This window comes from Simochromis diagramma, unplaced genomic scaffold (genome assembly GCF_900408965.1).
Source record: "Simochromis diagramma unplaced genomic scaffold, fSimDia1.1 OVJJ01000402.1, whole genome shotgun sequence".
NCBI lineage: Eukaryota > Metazoa > Chordata > Actinopteri > Cichliformes > Cichlidae > Simochromis > Simochromis diagramma.
In genome coordinates this window covers 582,280-597,547 of record NW_024386972.1, presented here as the reverse complement: position 1 = coordinate 597,547, position 15,268 = coordinate 582,280, and the positions used below count along the sequence as shown (strand labels likewise).

General features: G+C 39.4%; 1 protein-coding gene across 5 annotated transcripts in view; it reads left to right on the top strand.

The window, feature by feature from the left end:
* The window catches only part of svild (supervillin d), a 47,013-nt gene that overhangs the window by 10,636 nt on the left and 21,109 nt on the right, over nt 1-15,268 (top strand). For 2 of the 5 annotated variants that reach the window (XM_040039227.1, XM_040039229.1), the window contains exons 2-4: nt 5,921-6,410; nt 11,611-11,645; nt 15,013-15,071. In XM_040039227.1, the coding sequence (XP_039895161.1) occupies nt 6,031-6,410; nt 11,611-11,645; nt 15,013-15,071 (474 nt within the window). In that variant the 5' untranslated portion in view covers nt 5,921-6,030. Of the gene's footprint in view, nt 1-4,824; nt 4,838-5,920; nt 11,422-11,610; nt 11,646-15,012; nt 15,072-15,268 lie in introns of those variants that run through there. The other 3 variants (XM_040039230.1, XM_040039232.1, XM_040039231.1) reach the window with 3 other exon arrangements.

The following is a 15,268-nucleotide window of genomic DNA, read 5'->3' as shown; positions in this document are numbered from 1 at the left end:
ATAGATGCTGCCTGAAACAATTCAAAGTTTTTCTCACTACCCATCCCTTCTATTTAAGAGAGCACTGGACATTTGCCAGGGTTGAGAAAAAGCTTTTAGGAAGAAGGATATGGGGCACGGCCAGGAAGTGACATACTTGGCCTGTGTTGAGACAGATCTTCCTCTTGTAGACAGTAACAGCTCCCAATGGGCAACAAAAGGTCAGAGAACACTCTAGTGATTGGAAGCCGATGATTCAGTTTGTTTGCGTGCCCTAGAGGAGCAGAAATATTATTGCCCACATAAATTAGCCGGTAGGACTGACTGGTATAACTACATAGTGAACAAGACAGACACAATGTCACCAGTGACACAAAACAAAAGAACAAGATGTTTTGTTTTGTCTTTGTTAACAAGCTGCTCTCAAATATGTGATGTGATCCCCTTTCAGGGACAATCATACTGAACCAGATGACTTAGCTGCTGTGATGGAAACAGATGTTTTGTTCTGTTGGGAGCTTTGGCCCTTTTTTATTGTTATGTCGACTGCTATTACTCCTTTCACTTATGTAGGCCTATCTTACTGCTTTTTTGATCCTGGTAGCTGCGCTTGTCTTCATTACTCAAGAAATAACCATAAATAGGTAAAGGCACCATGCAGTGTTTTGGTGTTGTAAATCACCTAACAAAACAAATATTCTGGGTGAGTCCACATGTGCTGATAGAGGGGGTGATGATTTTTAAAGTATGACTCACAACTGCATTTTGAGTCCCCTTGTTGCTTAAAATAACAGAGGCGGCTTCCAAACAAAGCAGCCTCGACGTTCTGGGTCTCCACGGATAAGCTTTAGTGCACTGTGGAGCTCTCCTTTTATAGGTAGTGACCTAGGTGAATTACGTAAGCGCACACACACACGCGCGTGCAGTCCTGAAATCAACATCTAAATGAAGGATCCTTTTTGCCTTCATAAGGCTTTGTTTTGGTGTAGCATTGAGTTCAAACCTAAAGGTCAAGTCAAATTAAAGATTTCTGTGTTAGTATTTGTTGCGAAAATGGCTCTTTGCTTCAAACAGGTCAGGGAACGTCACAATTTAGGGTTGCTTTGGTTCTACTTTGATTTTGGTGGTTTTACCATATTATAAGAATGTAAACTGTGAAATACCCTAAAACAAATTAGGCTTGATGAGAAATCTAATACACTCTAATCATAAATATCTGTTTCTTTTTGAGCTCTGTAACCCAGGAAAGCTTCAGTCTTGGAAGCGGTGTTCCCAGTTGATTAGGCGTGCGTGTTTAATTTCTCATTTGGTTTTCGTATTGTGTTGTGAACTCTGCTTTAAAAGCTTTTGCCTAGTCTAAGCTGGGATGTGTACCCAGAGTCTGTTCTAGTTTAGTTGCAGTTTTTCCCACAGAGCTACGTTCCAGTTGTGGTCAGAAGTTTACATACACTCATCATGGGCATAAATGTCATGGTAATTTGGGGCTTTTAATGATTAATTCGAGCCGTTTTTCTTCTAGGGTGGATATGATTGTACAACATATCTTCAATGACTTTAAATAACAAATTGGGTGCACAAGTTTAGAGAAAATCCAGAATAAATCCAATCCACACAAGAAAAGAAGTATACATACAGCCTCAAATACATACAAACACCCCCAACTAATATTTGGCTAAATGTCCCTTAGTAATTTGTACCACAACCAGATGCTTTTGATGCCATCAACAAGCTTTTGGTATAATTCTGGCTGAAGATTTCACCACTCACATACGTCTTTTCATTTGGGACCAAATAGCTCAAGCTTAGTGCAGATCGAAGAAGGAGAAACTGAGTTTCTTGGACATTTTCCTGAGTATTGGTCAATCCAACGAGTCCTGTCAAACAAATCCTTTTTATGGCAGCAAAGAGAAATTAGCAGTTGTAGTCAATCATGATGACTAATGAGAACTTAATAGGCCTTATTTGTCAATCCTCAGCACCTGTGAAAAGATTTGCGTGAATTCATTTGAGCCTGTCTTGACCCAGTGTGCCCCAACTCTTGTGTTTTGAAGTAATTGAAGATGTATGCAGCACAATTATTCCACCATGGAAAACCGCTTGAAAAAACCCCAAATTACCATGACAGGATGATGAGTGTATGTGAACTTCAAACCACAACCTCTGGCGCTTACATCATTTGTTGTTAAGTAATACATGTATAAGAAGCTAGCCTTTAAATACCTTAATACCCATGCACTTTGTGACAGTGAATTTTTTCTTTCTTTCTTTTTCTTTGTCTCATGCAGTGGGACAAGAAACCAGTTTCAGCCAAGACTGCACTTGGTTGCAACTGTAGTCCTGATTCAGCTCTGCAGTTCTGGTTACAGCGGCCCTCCAGCTTGCAGCTGCTCATCAGAACAAGAGCAGGAATGCAGTACACAAAAGTTATTATTGTCAAGGCATAAGGCAAAACACTAATTGGAGAGGCAGCTAAAAGTTACCAAAGACCACCAAAACAGCGACTTAGTCTGTGATCCAAAAACGCAAAGACAGGAAGAGCTGGGACCAGCATGCGGGCAGTCACTGAACTTTTAAAATAGATGCAGGGGACTTTTCCATGTGTAATTAATTTGATTGGCGATGGCACATTTTCTTGAAGGGGTGACAGAATGAAAACTAAAGCACTAACATAAGTTGCCAAGCATAGTTTGTGGCACTTAATATACCTGGGCGTCTGCAGGAGAAACGGTGAAATGAGCACAGATGCTTGACATCAGACTAACTGGAATCAATGTGAACTGTACTCATTGACTAATTTTAAGGATTGTTGGGATCTTTTCTACACAAAGCAGATTAATAGTAGGTGTCTAGGACATCTGCAGGCTTGTAAGAAGGCTCAGACGGCATGGAGCCGTCCAACACAGTCGCAAAGTAAACTAAGGGAGACACTGTGGTCGCTCAGTGTGTAGAAAATCTCTTATTTTAGGTTGAGGAGGAATGGGGCCAAGGTGAAGACCAACAGACACATTTTCTCTTACTGGATGGCACTCGTATACATTAGGGCTGCCACGATTAGTCGACTAGTCACGATTACATCGACGACTAATTTAATAGTCGACGCGTCGAAGCTTTGTAAGATCCCAAAAGACGCAGGAATAAGTAGTAGGATTTAAGAGTGTAATAACGGACTGAAACAGAAGATGGCAGCACAGCATGTACAAGGATGCCAGCTGCCGTTAAACCCCGAAGAAGAAGAAACTGTGTCCCAGAATTCACTGTTCAATGTTTCCAACAATGGCAGCAGCTAGTTAGTTTTAATGTTACTCTTATTATTCTTTCTGGGTCACAAAATAAACGTTTAACATATTTTCAGGCGAGAATGTAGCTGTGTAAACCTCAAATATCTGCTCAGTTTATCAAGACACCACATATTTTCAAAAGCGCTCTGACGTTTTCGGAGACGTCTGTTACCCACTAGCTCGATAGTTAGCCGGGGTTCAAGGCTCACTAGAGCCGGTGAGAACACCGGACACCCGGCAAATCGTTTTCAAACCCACCGCCGTCTTTCGCTACTCAGGTTAAACATGATATATAAGTCACTTAGATAACTTAAAAATGTTATTGTTTGGCTTTTTTTCAGTATTTTATTTGTTCCTGAGTAAATCGGTTTGGCTGAGATTAAAGTTATAGTTTCTACACAGCTGAATAAACGTCAAGCAGACAACTGATTATCAGAAGTGTGAGATGCTCGAGAGTATACTCTGGTGTCCTGTTATATTTTAGATAGCAAGGAGCAGACGGCTGAGTTTATTAAACTCCACCGAAACAATCTGCAAATTTCATTTAAATTTAATAAACTATCATCTTGTCTTTATTTTTAGTTAGCACATACCCTAAACACTTAAATCTGTAAGCTAATGATAGTTATATAAAAGCAGATGCATGCTGGTGCAATAAGCTGTACGATTTACGTCCAATGGACGCATGATCTGATTAGTCGACTAATCGCAAAAATAATCGGTGACTAGTCGACTATCAAAATAATTGTTTGTGGCAACCTAGTACACATACACATTCTGTATAATATACACCAGTTTCCTATGTAATATTTCAAAGCTGTATTCTCTTTTAAAGGGAGTCATTTATTAACTAAAAGGTGGTCACAGATTGTAAGGACTCAATATTTGTTCTAGCTTATCACTGTTACAGAATAGGCTCTTAGAGTCAAAGCATTTATTCTACCTTATGATCAGACACACCTTTGTTTTTCCTGTTGCCTTGACCCATTCCTCAGTTTTCCTCTTTCTTCTTGCCTCTCACATTACTAACATTGCCCAGATGCGGAACACTTATTTTCCCATATCCCTGAAGTGTGAGAACTCATGTTCTTAATTAACTCATGCTCTGTATTTATAGGGAATTCGGGGGGCTATGTTTAACATGTGCCCCTCTATGGTATATGCATCTGTGATTAATGTATGGATACGTATACTGGTCATGCACGTGCATTGGCTAAAATGACCTGTGGTGTTGTTGCTTTTGGCTTATCGGCAAATATGAAGATGTTTGGCTAACGTTTATCTGTGGTGTCACATCGACTTTGCTCTGGTTAAATGTTTAGAGATGGTGTGACGAGCCTCTAAAAGACTTTGTTTTTTTGTATAATGACGGTTTCTTTGTTTCCCCAATAAAAATACCTCACGCCCCTCTGTCTTCTCTGTGACTTTTCCAAAGCATCGTGAGCATACTTGTGCTGTGAGAAACGTCTGTGGAAAAGCCCCAGTGCTTTTGGTCCAGCGGTCAGAAACGGTGCCTAATTATTATTATTGCTGTTGTCAGCTGGCAGTGCCGTTTTCAGAGCTCTGCGTTCAGACCGTGTGTGGCTTTTTTTCCTCCTCTGTGAATACTTACTGGAACAAAGTGAGTTGAACTTAACAGTCTTATTGTTTTTTCTTTCTCCCTAAATCATTGTGACTCACTTGGTATTGAAAAGTCAAGTTATTTTATAGTGGGTTTTTTTTTTGGGGGGGGTGCCTGAAGGATGTGGAAAGGAGATGATTAAAAGATGATCCTTTTCACAGACACGGGTAGCTGAAGCCTGTCTCAGCATGCATGGACATGTAGAGATGAAAATAAACATTTACTGATTCACACTAATGGACAACATAGAGATTTCAATGCACTGTAAAGACAGTCATTACACTGGATAATAATTCTGAGAGCGGATAAGCTAGGTGCAAAGCTGTAAGAAATAACATGGGATTAAGATAATATTGCATGTGCATTTACCACTCTATACCCCCACCTCAACTTTCCAACCACCTCAAAGTTTGTCGATGTAATAGAGGTTCAAATCGGAGCCTCACAGCGGTGGTCAGGCGTCTTTGATCTGGCTGACATCATTTTCATGAGGTGGGGGCCAGATGTGATACGGCAGGGCTTGGCTGAGAGAGATGCAATTTGCTTAGTTTCTTATGAAAGCTGCACCAATGTGTGTGTTTCTGATTACTGAATTTGTCTTGTCAGTCAGTATTTTCGATATTTCCACAGGCTAGCATGGTAATGTTACCCCCCCAACATCCCACCTCTGTGCATACTACACGTTCAAAAAACAAATGTAATTTATCTTAGTCTTATCTCAGAGTTCACAATCCTTCTTTGATGTGCTTTAGCAACGTTTATTATTTTTCTGGATGCAGTCTATTGAGGTCAAGGTTGTGCAAAATGTCCTCCGCAGTGTCTGAGCTGTTACTGATATGCACTGATGCCTCTTGTGCCAAGTCTGAAGCATTTACCCATCTGTTTTGCATTGGACGTCTAAGTGATGTTGTACAGGAGTGCCCTCACTTCTCTTGTTTACTGTATGTGTTGGTACATCCGGTTTTAACCAGCTTTAATGGGCCAGTTGTCTGAAATTGTATCTGCAGGATGCACTAATGACGTCTTCCTTCCTTGTTTGCAGCGCTGGAATGATTTTGATGGAGTGAGACATTGCTGTCACGGGAGATTTTAAAGAAAAAAGTTGGATCACATATCAAGAAACTAGTCTCTTAAACCGAGTCGAACAGCGTAATGGATGGAATAGACACCCTGCAGAGCTCTGCGCCAGAGACCAAGGCTGAGCGAATTGCTCGCTACAAGGCAGAAAGAAGGCGGGAGTTGGCTGAGCGCTATGGCAACACAGAGGAGCTCACCTCAAAGTACGTGCGTAAGGACAGGAAAACTCCAGGCACATCCGAAACAGTGTCTTTAACAACAAAGGAGAAAGAGAAATGTGAGGATAATGGAGCAGAGCAAACATGCACCAGGAGGGGCTTCAGGAGTAAAGTAGCAGAACCTGTGGAGCCTGCTAATGAAGAACCCACAAAGAGAACAGCTTACCCCAAAACAGAAACGACTACATCCTCAAAATCAGAAGCTGTGCCCTCCATAAAGATGTCCTCCTATTCCAGGTGAGTTTATCCACATTGTCATAATATTAGATATTAAACACACACTAACCCGTTGTTTGTACAAGACCAGTCTCATTGTTGTTTTCATGGTGACATAAAATTGGCCAGGGTCATGAAACAGAGCTGCACAGACTTGTGCAAGCAAATCCTCTAAGAACAGATAACTGATGCACATGTAAATCTCTTAAAACTAATTTCAGGAGAAGAAAACGTAGTGCATTGCTTTTCTGAGGTTTCTTTGATTTAGAGAACATTTGCAGCAATTGGGCCATTTTTATTCAGGTATTAAATAACTTTAAATGGGCTTGCTGGCTCCCAGTACGTGAAAAGGAGGTAACAAATCGGCGCATTTGGAGAACACTTTGTGCTATCTTCTGTTTGAGGTAAACACAAGTGCTAGCATTTCCAAAATTGGCCATGTGTGCAAAGAACAGGACTACCTTGTTTATTTTGCCATGGTGTGTTTTGCTGTGATTACGTACATGCTGCTTGCTTTGGTTCACTTCACAGTTATATGAGGGGCTCACAAAACCAGCGAATAATGAACCTCTATTGTCAGCTTGACTGGATGAAGAACCTGGAGGTTTCTCAGAGGAATGCTTGTTTCTGAGAATTGTACACAGACGGAGTAAAACATGTCCAGTCGTGGGTCTGGGGCTGTAATCATGCTGCGGATTCTGCTGCATGCACATAACTGGACTTGTCTGTTCCTGAATAAAGCTGCCTGAGGGAGTGATGCTGGTGAGGAGAAGAACAGAGATGGATAAGAGTGCTGAGATAAAATCAGAGTTGGAAGGGAATGAGTGTAGAGCTGTTGAGCTCTGCCAACTTTTCATGCTTTGCGCTTAATTAAGCATATTATAGACAAGCTATTTTATACATTGGAAAAGACATGCCTTGGGTTATGGCCTTAAAATAAAAATAGATCACAAGCAGCATGGCATGTTTCAGTGTTCTACGTTATCATATTTTATGGCAAGTTTGGCTAGTTTGATTATGTTTTAAAATAAATATGTCTTTTTTTTATTTCTACATGCATATTTTAACAGTGATCATCGTTCTGCTTTTGTGGCTTTATTTGGATTAGAACTTTCTCTCTCTTTTTTTTGTAAACAGGTTATGAAATGTGAGAGGAACTTCTCTCAGTGCGTCGGCTTACCACTGCAGAAAGAGTGTTTGGGGAAAGTACAGAGTGCAGTTTATGGACTGTGTTTTTAATTACAGAGAGCAGAAAGGCAGGTTGACAGGTTAAGGTGTTTGTGTCACATGCCTGTCATGTTAGCTACTATTTTTGTAAGTTCTGTTATGATGTTCACTACACATCACAGCCCAGCTGTGCAGGCTTACACAACATACATAAGTATGGTACTGTAGAAACTTTTGTTGTCTAGGTATTCCCATATATTAATGGTTTTTAGTACTTCATATATTTTCCTTTATTTTAAGACATCTGCGTTCAGCATTGACTCTCATGTCTTTAGTGGGTCACACATATTTACTGAAACTTGAGCAACATTTTTGTGTAGTCTTTTACAGAAAGAGCGTACAGGAAACTGGAGCTTGGCTGTCTCGGTGATAATGAAAGCTGTCAACAGGCGTTTATCTGCAACAGACACGAATCTTTTCCTCGTGAAGTTGCAGTTGAAGGGTGACATTCCAAAAGTCTGCTTTTTGACGTTAAACTGTTACATTGCACCCTTAGCAATTTAAGAAGAATCCGTTTGGTAATGCTTTGTCATCCAACATCTGATGCGTTTGTGTGCATGAAAGCGCACTCTTTGGCTTCTTTCTCCCTTTATTATGATTTATTTTTTTTAATTTTATGTTAAAGACTCCTGGTTTTTAATAGAGGTAGGAATCGGAATCACCCCACAATACAATATTATCACAGTACTTCCCTCACTGTGTGATATCAACTTTAAATTATGTCCTCAAGTTAAACTTTGTCGATATCTGTTATGTTCGATAAGATAACGTTCGCTTCAGCTATTATTTTGATGCAAAATGTGATTGTCAACACTGTAACTAAAACCTGCTATTGAGACAGAGTCAGTCTAATATTAGTCTGACTGCAGACAAATGAGCTCAAGTTGCCAACTTCAACTTCACTTCAACAATCTGTTTCTGATAACATAGCAATGACCTGTGCTAAATGCAAATGTAACCACTACATTTGCCCTCAGCATCCTTCTCATTCTATAGGAATATAACCAGAATACAACCAGCTTGCTGCCAATTGAGTCCAGTCCCCTTGAATTGTGCTCATTGACAAAGACTCGTTCAGACTGATGGCAACATGCTGGCAATCTGTCTGAATTGATAAATTAGACATCAGTTATTTGCAAACCTTTAATCTCTCTGAGATCGATTGCTCTCAGTCCAGACTGTGACTGTTTCCAGAAAGTTTGCCTCCTATCAGGTAAACTGTGCAATCTAACATGATGGTGAGTGTGCAACACCCTGGGCAACCATTTAGTTACCACAAGTTATATTCAGTTACAGAAGGTTAAAAGCCAACAGTATCTATTTTTTAATGTGTGTGTGTGTGTGTATGTTATCATATGAGTTTGGGATAGTATACATAGAATTTCCAGGACAAGTTGCTGCATAGGTCATAGTAATCTTGGTTTGAAAGTGCTCTATGCTATCAAGCATGTGTAACAAACCACAACTATTAATGCTACTGACATTATGGGGTTGGTACCTCTTTATAAACAAAACAGAATTGGGATTAAGGCTAAGGACTGTTTACAGTACTGAGCCACAGCAAAGACAAATGCCTCAAAAAGTTAAGCACACAAATCAGATGTAATAAAATTACAGCTTTTAACAACGCTGCAGCCACAAGTGTTGTTTTTATGCTCTTATTTCATTTTCTCTCATGATATAATTTAATATGATGCACACAAAGCTAAACATAAATTTATGTGAACACTTTTACTGTGAGTGTTTGTTTGATTACACAAGTGCCTGGCTGGATTGGAAAGTTCCCCTCTGTTTTGCTTTTCGCCCACTAAACTGCATTCCGGTTTTCTTCATCTACTTTCAGCTGACCGTCAACGTGTGGGTAGCAAAGGTGATGTGTTTCTGAGACTTATAAGGTTGGTTGTTAAAAATGGGCTGTCCGAGATCAAACAATGAGGGTTATAAGGTCTACAAATACATGTAAGTCAGAGCAATGACCGATTTGGACTTCTGCAGCAAATCATTGTGGAGTCTACAACATAATCTACGCAAGTTGCCGTCACCATTACCAGCATTCATACTTGTGTGAGGTGCATTATGTGTTAATTACCTTGTGGTCCTGTCCTGATGTTTTATGTGCTGCCAGCCACAGCAGAAACAAAGTGCTGGGACTTTTTTCCTCCTGCGTTCCCACTCTTTGTTGTGGTCAATTTTTCTTTTCTTTTGTTTGTTTTCAAGAAACAAACATCTTCGTCCCTCAAGTTTTTCCATTTCTTTGTACAATCCATTGTCTCCATTCCAATAGTTTTGGCAATCTCCTTCCACAAATGAGCTGACATCTGTGAGTCCTTACATTATAATGTTATGATCATTCTCTCATTGATCCAATCAAAAACTGGGGCCCCAAAAAAGAAAATATAGCTGGGAATGCGTAGGAGGAATCAACGGTGCTGAACAGGCCACTCAAAATAGTTTGGAGCTGTGTTGACTTGACGTATGGTTACAGATCTACGAAGGCGCACGTCATGTTGTGACGGAGAATAGTTTCAGAGGGGTTCGTGGTTTGCTTACACACAACATAGGTTTTATACGTCTGTGTTAAATCTAAATCTCTGCAGCCAGAGATTTTTGAGTATTGCATCACTTCAGTTTATTGTTAACTACATAAATACAGGCCAAAGAATATATTGCCAGTGTAGCGTGATGTCTTCACAAAACTATCAGGAGGCGTGGCTGTTAAGAACTGACAAAAGTTTGTGTAGTAAACAAATCCAAGCCAAGAATTACTCATAAGAAACTGCAATAAAAAACACTTCTGTAGTAGTTTTAGGCTCACAAATTACAGCAGTACAGGGAAAAGCGAAATAATACGGAGTCCAAGCCAACGTTTAAATGTTGTTTTGTTCCCTTTTGCAGCTGCATAGTGTAGTTGTAGCTCCTGTGCATGTAAACGGTTAACATTAAGAGTCAGCTAAGAAGATATACTGCTTACTTAATAAGAAAAAGGAGGAAACAAACATCCTTTATGCCTGGGTGTGGCATGCGATCAATTTTGGACTGATGGGCATAGGCAGCTTTCATAAACTGACATTTGATTATAGTATGGTACCTGGCACTTGCTCATCTGTAGCCATATTTGCTCAAAATAGCTTTAGGAAGATTATCAAATCCTGATAATAATCCAACTGTGTCAAGTCTGTCTTTGAGGAAAAGAGGGCTGGAAGAAACCAGCCAATTAATCAGCTTTATTTGCTTAAAACTACTACTACTTTTGCTTATCTCAGATTCCTTTTATTTCCACTATGCAGAAAGTATTTGGTGACAAATGTACACTGAAGGAACAACTGAACTTAAGAGGTTAGACTCTTAAAGTAGAGGCTAAACCCACACTCCCTCGTTCTCAAGAAGCACTCTGTGATGCAGTTAATTGTAAGCGCTTGCTGCTGCTTGTTTATAGTGTGAACTTTGAGGTTCACTTTCTCACAACAGTGTGTGGTTGCGGGCTTTTAATGAAGCACAGTGGGATGTACTTGAATGATGCATCTGAAATGAACTAGGGTTTGTGTAGCCTCTGCCTTCCCTCTCTCCAATAACCTTTGACCCGTTGCAGATGTCCTCTATTGTATTAAAGCATTTCTCCCCTCCTCCTGTTACATCACTGCTGCTACCCCACAGGCAGCTGCTGTCCCCATCCATTTTTAACGCCCATTACTTGGAAATGAATGGCCATATCTTCAGATGCAAGAAAGGCTTTGCTGTTATATCATAGCTGACACGGGAGTGGAAGAGCAGCATGAGTAAATGGATTTATGTCATATGAGACGCAGTAAGTTGCTTGCTGCAGTTCTTGCAATTTATTTTAGACTTAAGTGTGCATTTGTGGGCTATAATAGTGTATTTAAGAGTGATATACATATATTTGGTGCTGTTTGCCAGCATCACTTGTGAAAAACGTGTAACTTCTGTCATCTCTTTATTGCATTAGAGAGTGACCTCATTTCTCTCTGTCTCCCAGGCTGCTGGAAACTGATGACACAGAGGAGCCAAAGGGTAAGATGAACTCGTACTTTCACTGCGCTCTGATCCTCTATTGTTCCACACACTGCCTTATCACTAAGCTCATTCAAGTTCTATTACTCAGTGTGAAGGGAATACTGAGCTCATTGCTGATGTCAGATGACCTTCCTGATTTATAGACGTTGGCTTTTTAATACTCTTTTATCGAGAAGTGAAGAAAAATACATCTGAAATGTTCTTTGCTCAGTTTGTGGTTGATGTATAATTTAAAAAAGCATTGCTTTAGGTTTTCTAAACTGATATTTTTTTCCATTAAATAAATAAAATAGAGAAGCTGTTTGTCATTTACTTGATGAGACAGCTAACCAGCTAGCTTTACAAACTAAAGCTGTGTCCAAGCTGTGTAGATAAAACACAGAAACATATCTTACATACAAGTATAGTTACAAGGATTATTATTTGTGTCCACTGTGGAAAAGAAGCTATGGAGAAGTAATTTTTTATCTTCTGTTTACTTAGTATTCTCCTCTAAATATTTAGAGGAGAATAATAACTGATATAATTGACAATATAAACAAGTTTATTAGCTGATAACCCTTTTTATACTTATATCATCCAGTGGTTTTGTACTTTGAATTATACACTTTATTGTTAGCATTTGGGCTGCTGCCATCTGGAAGCTTCTATATTAGAATGAGAGGGTGGAGTGCTAAGTCATCAGCTAAATCAGCTAATGCCAGCAAACTTGGTTAGCAAGGAATTCATAAACCATTTATGTGCCTTAGCAGTGCACAGGCACATATACAGTCTTTGCTTTGATGCTAAGTATCAGACTGATAAAATACTATAATTTTACTTATTAAAACTGAAGCATAAACCTTTTTAGATGGTCTGTACCAAGCAGCACATTGTTTGTTTCTTTTAAGATGTTTTGTTAAAATGGTACAAAAGGCATCAACAGCATAAACACGGTCTGTAGGTCCAGTTTAGTGACTGTTGTTAGTGGATGTGAAAGAAATACAGGAAGTAGGATGCTAGCCATAAATGTAGTATAAATGCCACATTTTAAACAAAAACACTTTTTTTTCAAGTCTAGTCAAGTGGCTTTGTTATTTCAAGCATGTGCAGTTGTACCATACACAGTGAAACGAGACAGCGTTTCTCCAAGACCATGCTGCTACACATAACAGACAATCAAGGCAGGACTACATAAAGTGCAAAGTGTGCAAACATTGCAAATAACCAGTGCAACACCAGACAGAACAGAATGATACAGACACAAGATAAAGAAATAGAAAAGTGCAAAAATCACAGTGGGTTGTGCAAAAGACAGAAACATTGTGCAAAAGGTAACATGCTGTTTAGAGGTGTGTTTGTATGACATTGTGCAGATAAGTGATTGAGTGATTGTTTTAGTGTGGATGCATGCAACAATCTGTGGCCATGCCTTTCTTTGTCCACTGGTTGGTCCACTTACCCGTGTATTTCTCTGCTTACATGTTTGTTGTCCCTTCCGTTTGGTTACCTTGTATTTAGAGATAAGTGTAAGTGCTGGGTTAGACAAAAAAGTGGAAGGTGAAAGTTTTCAGAATCGTGCGGTGAGCAAAACAGTTACTTTAGTGTTTCACAGCAGAGTAATGTTGTGTAGCATCTTATTGGCTCACACAATGATCATGTTTCCTTGTTTTTTTTTTAGTGCTTGAATTCTGGAAGTTAGCTTTAGATTTAATTAAAAGTTGTTATTTAATCATGAAAATCATATGTTAGAGAAGAGAAATGGAGCTAAATATATTCTTGCCATGATTGTTTTCATTTTAACATATAACAAATTTTAACCTGGACTTGCTCAGTGTAAAAGGTGCACTGCAGGCATAAATTATAAATGATAGCACTATTGTGTCCATAGTGTATTTGACTGAGGTGCACACACACACTGGCTATCACTGGTGTTGCTTTTATTCACTGCACCAGCTGTAACTTCTCCCCAGCGAACTCGGTCTGATCTGTAATGAGAGGGTTTGAAATTTAAAACCCAGCACGAGGACAGAAACGAGCTGCAGGCAGTATTCTTCTGACTGTCTCAAACTGCCATATTCTTCAGTATTGAGTGACTTTTCTTTTCTGTCAACACCAACAGGACACTGAATCATTGTGTTTCCCAGCTAAATGTACCCCAGCTCGGAAACAACAGGATTACATGACCATTACTTATGTTATTTCAGTTAAACCATGTTATAGCTTTAAACAGCTCATTTCAATCTTGATTTTGGGAACAAAATATTCACAGAATAACATTAAAAAATGATATGTTGGCAGAAGGTTGCTGGTTTAATTCCAGACAGTGACAGAAATTTGCTTTGAAGTTGTGTCAGAGAGGCCATCTAGGTGTCAAACATCTGGAGCCATGTGCTGTGGCGACCCCCAATAACAAGGGAGCAGCTAAAAGTAGTAGTGCCTGGCTGTTATTTACATTTGACCTGAGCCTTTGACCTGGGCATCAACAGTAGAACAAAGATCGCAGTCTTGTAAGAAACTCTACCTGACGAGTCTTTAAACTTCAGTGGAAGTTTTTTTTTTTTCCTCTCTCTAGTTTGGATCTTGGATGGGTGATGATGTTAAAGACTGGACTAAAGTCAAAGCTATAAGAGTACAGTCTGAGTGGAGTCACTAGTCTGCAATGCTTAGCATGATTTAATTCAGATGATGAAACAGTATGTTCTCAACAGCAGGGGAGCTCGGAAACATAAATTAAAAGTGGAGCTTTCTTTTTATTTTTTCTTTCATTGGAAACAGTGAGTTTGTCAGAGACGTGCTGTTATTTTGGCGTAAAAATGTCACATTGTCGGGGCGATAAAAACAGATTTAGAGTGCGGGGATGAATTTAAGTGCGTTGACTTAAGAAGTGTGTGTTGTTTTGGAGTATCGTAAAATGTAATGATTTCCTTTTGTTAAGATTAGAAGATTATATTCTCGGGGCTGTTCTTGATTAGGGAGTTCACATGAGACCCAATTCTATTTCTCTCTAACGCATATGCACAAGTAAACGTATTCCTCTCATCAGATGTTGAACTGTTGCATTATTGAAAGACTCGCTGAATTCACTGTGGCACTCCACACTGACTTTTCAGGCTCCCCCTGAAGCCAGTGGAGCTCATGAGCCCTTTGACATGACTAATTTTTTTTGACCAAGAGAGAGATTGATGTGTAGTGCATTAAATTACCTGTTATGTCTACTTTTGTACAAGCTTTAAAAATGCAATGTTTTCTGTGCCAAACACACTGTCCTGAATCATTTTCCCTTGCATACACTCCCACTGATCGTTTTTTACTGCACTGGCAGAAAGAAAGACACTTGTGGAGCAATTAATTCTCACTCTTTTATTCGCTGTGCTCATTTTAGTTGATAAAAAGCCTGTCGACTCCAAGAGAAGTGCAACTTCCAGCGTGTCTCTTTTTAAGGTACAGTATTTTGGTTTGCCATCTGTCTCACTTCATGCATTTGTCTGTTTGTATATATTTGCACTTGTTGTGGACACATAAATCTGTTTCTACTGCCTCGTTGTAAGGACCTGGCACCTTTTTAGGGAACAAACATCAAATCCATTCATGAAAATAAAAGGCTATGAGCTTTAGATGACAGATTAGAAATCAAGGTT